Source organism: Strix aluco, chromosome 17 (genome assembly GCF_031877795.1).
Source record: "Strix aluco isolate bStrAlu1 chromosome 17, bStrAlu1.hap1, whole genome shotgun sequence".
Classification (NCBI taxonomy): Eukaryota; Metazoa; Chordata; class Aves; order Strigiformes; family Strigidae; genus Strix; species Strix aluco.
The window spans coordinates 1874861-1882688 of record NC_133947.1 but is presented as its reverse complement, the minus strand read 5'-3'; the positions used below and the strand labels follow the sequence as shown (position 1 = coordinate 1882688).

Genomic DNA, 7828 nt, shown 5'->3' with positions numbered 1-7828 from the left:
CCGGCAGCACCAGCAGCAAAGCCAATCTCCAACAACGGAGGCTTCTTCACAAAAGGGTATTTTTCCCTGCAGACAGATCAACCTTGAGCAAGGCCAGAGCAGCCGGCCCCTTCCCCAGCACCCTGCAACCATTTCTCGCACCACCTGGCCCCTAAAACTTGTATTTACACCCCAAATACCTGCCAGGGTCTGGCGTCATATGAACATCTTTGGCTTTTAACGTTCAAAAACGCCCGGGGAGCCCATGGCGGGTGCAAGAGGGAGCAGAGGCAGCAGTTGCAGTCCCTGCCCTGGGGACCCCACAGCCCCCCGGAGCTCTGTGACATGCCCGTGCTGGGGAGGGACGTCAGGAGAGCCCGAGCTCTGCCCCGTCCCCCCGACACCCCGCAGAGCCCCTCCTGGGACGGGTTCCAGCGCGCAGACGCGGGAAGAAAAAAAAGCCGACCTGTGTTTCTGCATTGAAAACATTTATTTTACAACAGTGGTTTCTGATAACTTAGCAATCTTTATTTTAGTTTATATTTGGACATACAATACACAAATTACCATGCTAAAACATAAAATAATTCCTTCTGCCGTAACTGCGTGTATGTACAGGAGCTCAGTAGTATCGAGTGTTACAATCCACAAAGTTCAGACAGCCACATCTACTTACATACAATTCAAAGTATGGTCCTTTAGTAACATAACAAAATATATATATGTCTATATTATAATTGCTTTTCAGATGCATTTATACTTCGATTGTGGGTTGGTTGTTTTTTTTTTTTTTACAATTTTTTTTTTTTTCCTTTTTTAAAGACGGGCTCCCCCCCACCCCACCCGAGTCGAAGTGCAGTGCAAACGCGGAACGTATCCCCTCCCGGCACCCTCGGCTCCCTCAGGCTTCCTGAAGAGGCCAATCCAACCAAACCCCACCATGAATTACTTAGTTTAGGGCCTTGCTCACATGCAAAATGAATATAAACCGCCTCGGCTGTCTGCGGTAACACAAACCAAAGCGTCCACACCCAGCCCCAGAGAAGCAGGGGAAGGTGGGGATGAGGGGAAGGACCGGCAGCGCCGGGCTCGGGCCACACGCACCCGGGCGAGGAAACATCGAGCGTCTGGGACCTGGCAAACCTCAGGGCTCATCTACCGCGACGGACGCAACCAGAACGTCAAACACTGAGCGATCCACAAACCCCCTCCTGGATATTCCCCGGCAGAAACCCCCGGCGTTGCGTACGTCAGGCAGCAGCCCCCGGAGCACAAGGCCCGCGGGGGGCCGGCTGCGGGCTCCACCCGGCACAACGAGAAGCGCGTAGGCCCGCGCCCGTCGCCTGCGCACAGATCACCGCCCAGCTTCGCTTTTATGACTTGCAATAACTCCGAGTCCTTACGAATCCAACCTGCAGGCGCTGCCAACGGCGGAACGGGACCCGACCGTGCCAACGCGCCCGACCGTGCCAACGCGCCACGCTGCTCAAGCGTAAACTCACTCGAGCAAGGAGGGAAGAGCCTGGCAGTAGCAAATTGCTTCTCCTTTCCAAGCAGCCCAGCTCTCCCGCTGGTACCACCCATTTATTTATACAACAGGATCCTTCCATACCTCTTTCACCAGCCATTTCACCTGACAGACCTTGTTTTGTTTGGTTTTTTTCCCTGCAGCCAAAAGGAAAAAACTTCTGGACACGCAAAACTCACACCTTCGGCTCACCTGGCTGAGAGTTCACTTTGAGCCAAATTTCACGGTTTTACCACCAAAGAAAAAACAGCAGCAAGTACTAGGTGCACACCTGTTGTATAAATATATACATATGTGCATATATACATACATACACACACATGATGTTGCAATCCAAAGCCTCCAGCGCGGGTTTGGACCTTGCTCTGTGAGCTCACCAAGTCCCACTTTGGAAAGTAAAACGTGGTGAAAATGAAGGAAAAAAAAAAAACAACCCAAACCAATGTGTTCTATCACACCTCAAGCGACGAGCGCGTCCACCGCGTGTCAACCAGCCCCCGCCCCAGCCTGCACCAGCCCAAGTCGTTCCAGAGATGGCCCCTGCCCTCCTCCTTACCACTGGGTTTCCCTTCCTTCCTCCGAAGGAAAGTTGGGGCAGGCAAAGCCCAGCACTGGCCGCAGGGGCCGGGGACAAGGGGCAGCTCGTGGAATTCAAGTAGATCATCGAATTTTTGGAAGGGTAAGACAAGCAACTGCTGACAGACTGCAAGAGAACACCCACACGGCTGCCGGTGGGGCAAAGGGAGCAAAGACAACAGCACTCGAGAATGAATGGCCACTTTATATAAGAGCTTCCTCTATACATATACATATATATATATAAAAAACCACCAGAAATTCCCAGCATCTAACCTTTCAACAACAAAATTAACTGTGCATGTAACGTTGGCATCTGATTTCTCAATGAAGGTTTGTCTTCCAGATTTATGGCATTTGGCTTGTGCAAACGTCAGACAGCTTCCCTCACGCCGTTTCTTCTTGTAAAGAAAGCATCTTCTTGGAAGGAAATGGGAATTTCAGTCTTGCCGAGTCCCAGAGAGCACGTAAGCCTCCCAACGCAGGACGTGGAGCGGACCACGGTTCTTGCAGGACTTGAACGCTGACAAATTTCCTGCCACCTTGTTACCTATCAGTTAACATTTCTTTCAAGATATTTTAAGCAGTTGTCGGTGTAATGATACACTACAAGCTAGATGATTTCCACTATAATACAGAGAAGCGGCATCAAATGATGAAGCATGTTAAGTTTATACCGACCTTACGCTATAAGCACTTGGGGGGGTTACGTTTCAGTGCTCTAAGGTTAACGCGGATTTAAACAGCATCCAGAATTATTAACATGAGGCGGGGGGTGCAAAAGCCTCCCTGGCCACCTTGCAAGAGCGTCCTGTTAAACGTGATGCCAGCGCCCAGTCGCATCGGGTAGAAACACCTGCCAGCACAAACGCATTTCCTAAATTATCTGGAAACGTCAAGAACGCCGAAGGGCAGCGGACAGACCAAGTTGAGAAAAGTGGGTACCTCCCTCGGGGAACACACACGGTACAAATGCTCTGATCTACCCCCCTCACCCCCAAAGCACGCTGGTGTCCCTCTACACCACACAACAGAACCGCTTTACGGATGGGACAGGAATATCTCTGCAGCCAGGCTCCTGCCCTGGTTGCAGCTGCCGTGTTTACAGGCTGACACGAAGAGGTTTGGAATCTGTACTCAGAGCACTGCGGCAGGACTCGGTATTTCTCAGCACCGTGCTCCAGCCTTCCTCCTCAGCGGGTCTTTCTGCAGGCTGTGCTCACCCGAACCTCAAAGAACATCACGTTTTTAAGAACACTATGAGCGCTAATATCTAAAGCAGTTTAAAAATGTTACAAATCTAAAAATAAGACTAAAAAGGTAACATGACTCTAAAACATCGCTGCGTGGAATCAGCAGAAATCTACACCCTATCGGACGCCACTGAGGTTTACAGGAACAAATTTATATACAGATAAATATTTAAGAATTTCCTACAAACATCACTAACAAAATGAAACTGGCATTTAACGGGTGCAATGCCCCTTCATTCACTTCAAGTGAAGCGTACAACTTGTACGACAGTGCGTTGGGGATTTCCCCATCCCCAGGGAGGACGGGGCAGGCCCAGCACCACCTCCTCCTCCTCCTCCTCCTCCCCAGGGGGCCATCCCCGAGCCCTCCCTGCAGCCAGGCAGTCGCTCTCCCTGCTCCCCCCCTAAGCTACAAGCAGTTCTCCACACAGCACAGCTCGGGAATAGTCAGTGGTCCTTAACACCAGCCGGCAGAAGCTCTCCAGAGCAGATTCTCCCCGATATTCCTCATCAGGAGAAGCTACAAGTGCTAAAAAATTGGTGCCGAAGAGGTTTGATGAGCTAGATGGAGGTGGCCGAACTACTGAAACAGAGGTCTCAGGCAACTTGTAAAAAATGATACAACTTTTAAGAAACGAAAACCACAAAAAAAAAAAAAGAGAATCAAAATCAAAGCTCAAGTTTTAATTCTGGCAACGCCCTGAACAGAGATCAACAGTGCTCAGGTTTAATTCTGGAAGGAAACATTTTGCATGTAAGGCAGGGAACGGGCTGCAGCGCCTGCTACGCTGCGTGGCTGGGGAGGGGACACCGCAGCTCCGCGCGCCCATGCCGCCGAGTGACCTTCCGCACCGGGTTTTTAACCACGATTTCCAACGCAACTTTGTATTTACAAGGATTGAGCTTGGCTATTCTGGAGTGCAACTCATGTTAGAGCCTGGATACTCTTGTACCTGGCCTACAAGAGCAGAAAAAAAGCGGGCATTAACCTACCTTCTGATGACACAAGTTTTAAAGAAGCCATGTTTAAATAGCTTGCTCCAAGAACTACATTAATACACAATAATCTTAAATTCAGAAATTAGAGTAACATGGGCAAACTTAAAACAGTTTCAAAACCCGTGAATATTCAGCTAAAAACGTGTTTTCCTGTCATTCCCTGTAACTGGGATCTCAGCGTAGTTTCCCTTGGAGCATCTAACATCATTCTGGCATACAAGAGACTAATTTACTGTTCACGCACCACCCACAGACACAGCTGAAAGGAAAGCAGTCTCTCCCTCAAACTCCTGCCTTGCTAAGCGAAGAACTAAGCCAGCAAATTTATCCCGGATGTCACCTTTTCCCAAGCAGCACGGAACACGGATAACGGCATCGCCTCTAATCCTCATCTGCCGCCCACATTTCGCTCCCGATGTCTGGAGCCTGCAGAGCAACCCCCCACCTCCCCGGAGCCACAACCTCCCGCCAGCCCTTCTAGTTCCGTATAAGTAGCCCAGAGAGGTTAAGAAATAAGAGTATTATTCCAAATTAACAGCGACAACCAGCCCCCAGTATCGGGGGTCACGGTTGCTCCGTGGTGGAGCAACAACCGAAACTACTGGCTTTGTGTTACCCTTCTGGATGATGGCGGGGAGACGGAGGATGGCAAACTACAGCACGCAGGAAACAGCCTTTTCCCTAACGAGTCACTCTGGTCAACTATGCTCATTTACAAAGCCAAAAAAAACCCCTAACACCTTTTTTTTTTTTCTTTTCTAAGAACATAATTTGCACAGATAAGGGCTATTTTAACCACTGAGTTTCTAGAGGAGAAAGCCTGCAGATCTTCAAGCATATTCCAGCGTGCAATTCAACATCAAGAACAGGCCTGAGGCAAAATCTACAAGGACAGTTGATGTGATGTTAATTTTTTTTAAGCCTAAAAAATTGCTTTTCATTCCAAGGGGTCAAACAAAGACTTTAATTAAATAAGGACCTCAAGCCAAATCATACACGCCTGTCCTCAAGGCCGCCCAAGAGTTTTCCAGATAAAAAAAAGTTAGAAGTATCTTCCAGTAAGCCACCAAGTTTCAGGTCTAAAAGGACTATCGACAAGGAAGAAGTGATGTAAGTGTGCTACTGAAATCTACCCAGTCAATTAAAAGTAACATTTCTTTTTGAATTTTGGGGAACCTGATGTGGTATCACGAGCGTGCTTATCTGCGACAAGCTCACATGCAGGCAACAAGCGTGTGCTTGTACCAACAGCTACAGCAAAGTCTGATTTTGCAAACGTCCCTCTCACTTCACATCGAGACCGTGTTCAGAACATGTTCTTCTACCCAGCGTGTTTCACACGGTTTCATGTCAGATTTTGTGTGCCCCATCATTTTCAGCTCGTGCAAAGATAGCGTGGAAATATATTCGGAACAATTCTCTGACAGGAGAGTCCCCTTCTTTTTCTGGAGGTTTTCTTACAGACTGACAGTGCTTTACCCGTTCTAAAGTAACACCTGGATCTTGTAAAAGAGCAGCAAACACCGGGCGGAAGGCTGTAAATAGCCTCTCAACAAAAACAGGTGAAAACTGAAAAGGGGAGACGAGGGGGATACAAAGGACAGTAGAGGCGTTGTGATATAAAACCATAAAGATCAAAATTAAAGAGGCTGTAATTAACCACTAAAAGTGCCAAGTGTAGGTTCTCTGGTCGCTGTTCTAGATCCTGACTCTGTATCGTCTAAAGCAGGATTATTAACAACAAAATATACCAGCAATTCAGCAGCTGCCTAAAATGCTTTTTTAACACTTAAACCTCAATAAACCAGTTTCTAGAGCAGTATTCAGATACGATTTGGTTTCAAAATAGTACAGGGAACCTTTCAATGGTTTCCCCATAGTTGTTCTGAGTAAAAAGAAAAACAGTGGTGTAAACAAATCTAAATGCAAGACAATGTGCAAATTATACAATATAAATACAAAGAAAGGTATTTTGTTCTTAAAAATCCACTAAAGTACTCCACAAAGATGTTCATGAGAAAATTAAAGGGCTAGTGTATTATAAAAGCTTTAAAAAAAGACACATAATACCCCTTTTGTCTATTAAAATCTCAAATTATTAGACCAAATTTTTAAAAACCAATTTTTTTTTTTTTGAAACGTTTACGCTGTTGCTCACTGTCCGCATTTTGCTCACTTGCTCAGTGAAAACCAATTAACCAGTTTCACTTTAAGATTCTCATGCATTCAAACAAAACTGCGCTATTTGGTCTTTAGCATTTCAGGAAAACAACTGAACTCAAACTAAACAGAATTGTGCTTGAAGTTAAAATCCCACCGCCACCACCAAACAAGCCCGTTCACAGTTGGTTTTGTGGCAAACTACAGTTTGTGGTTACATTGTCACTGAAGATCGCCTTAGAGCTGTTCATCAGTTTTCTGTTCAAAGATTGGAAACTCTCCCTTTTTATTTTTCAAGGTAGGTTTATTTAAGCTGAAAACCAGCATTAAAGAGAACTCCAGCTCTGCAGGACTGGCATTTTTTGGTTCTTGACTTTGTAAACTTGTCTAGATAACAATGCAGGAATACAAGGAGGAATAGAAGAATTGGTTTGTTGCACTCAAATGAAAACCATGAACTTTTAAAGGTCTTCGACAGCTCAGCTGTACGGAAGAATGGTGGCTTCTGTGAAACTTTTTAAATCTCATTTTTAGGCCAGTACCACTGCTTAAAATGCAGAATGTCTCCATCACACTTATATTGTGACAACTCAATACATTACACCACAGACATTTAACATAACTCCATACATGCTATAAAAAAAAGGGGGGGAAAAAAAAAAAGAGGAAACAAATAAGACCGTAGCTAAACTGCTTTAAATACTGCATGCTACAGCACTTCACGTATCGTCAAGATACGACACTGAAAGGTGACAAAAGGCTGAAGGGATTACAAAATATTTTCGGCAGGTTGGAAAGCTGCCTTCTTACTGTGGCAGAATTATTCCCCCTCCCCATTCTCTACTTCTAATGTTCATGATTCTAGTGTTGAGTTGGCCATGTATTTTTTTTTTTTTTTAATCCATTCTAATTACAGTGTTTCCTTAACTTAATTAAATCCATCGGTGTGGTAGCTGGGGTGAGAGTCAGCTGTGAGCTGGGTTGTCTCTGTGGCTGATGCTGGCTGTATCACAATAGGTGCGTCTGAGGCCTCTGCAAAGCGAAGACAAAAGGCTTAGCACGCCAAGGAAAACCAGCAGCATCGCATGTTTCGGTAAGTTACACCTCCCTACACCACTCGGATAACACGATTTTACACTCCTCTAAGAGCATGATGTTAATTTGCTGTTTTTCAGCCCGCACACAATACCCTTCGGCTCAAGCCTACACGTGGCACATTCATTTTATTTCTTTCTTCAGGTAAGAGCAGCTGATCCTTGCCCACCACCCAGCAATGCCCGCTCAAAACATGACCAGAGCATACACAAGGCTCTACAGTTTTTAAATGATGGGC

At 46.2% G+C, this 7828-nt stretch overlaps 1 protein-coding gene across 3 annotated transcripts in view; it reads right to left on the bottom strand.

Annotated features, from left to right (window-relative positions):
• Nucleotides 1–450: 450 nt before the first annotated feature.
• DNAJC5 (DnaJ heat shock protein family (Hsp40) member C5) overlaps nt 451–7828 on the bottom strand; it is a 34735-nt gene continuing 27357 nt past the window's right edge. For all 3 annotated transcript variants that reach the window (XM_074843600.1, XM_074843601.1, XM_074843599.1), the window contains one exon: nt 451–7527. In XM_074843600.1, coding sequence (XP_074699701.1) covers nt 7424–7527 — 104 coding nt within the window. In that variant the 3' untranslated portion in view covers nt 451–7423. The remainder of the gene's footprint in view (nt 7528–7828) is intronic.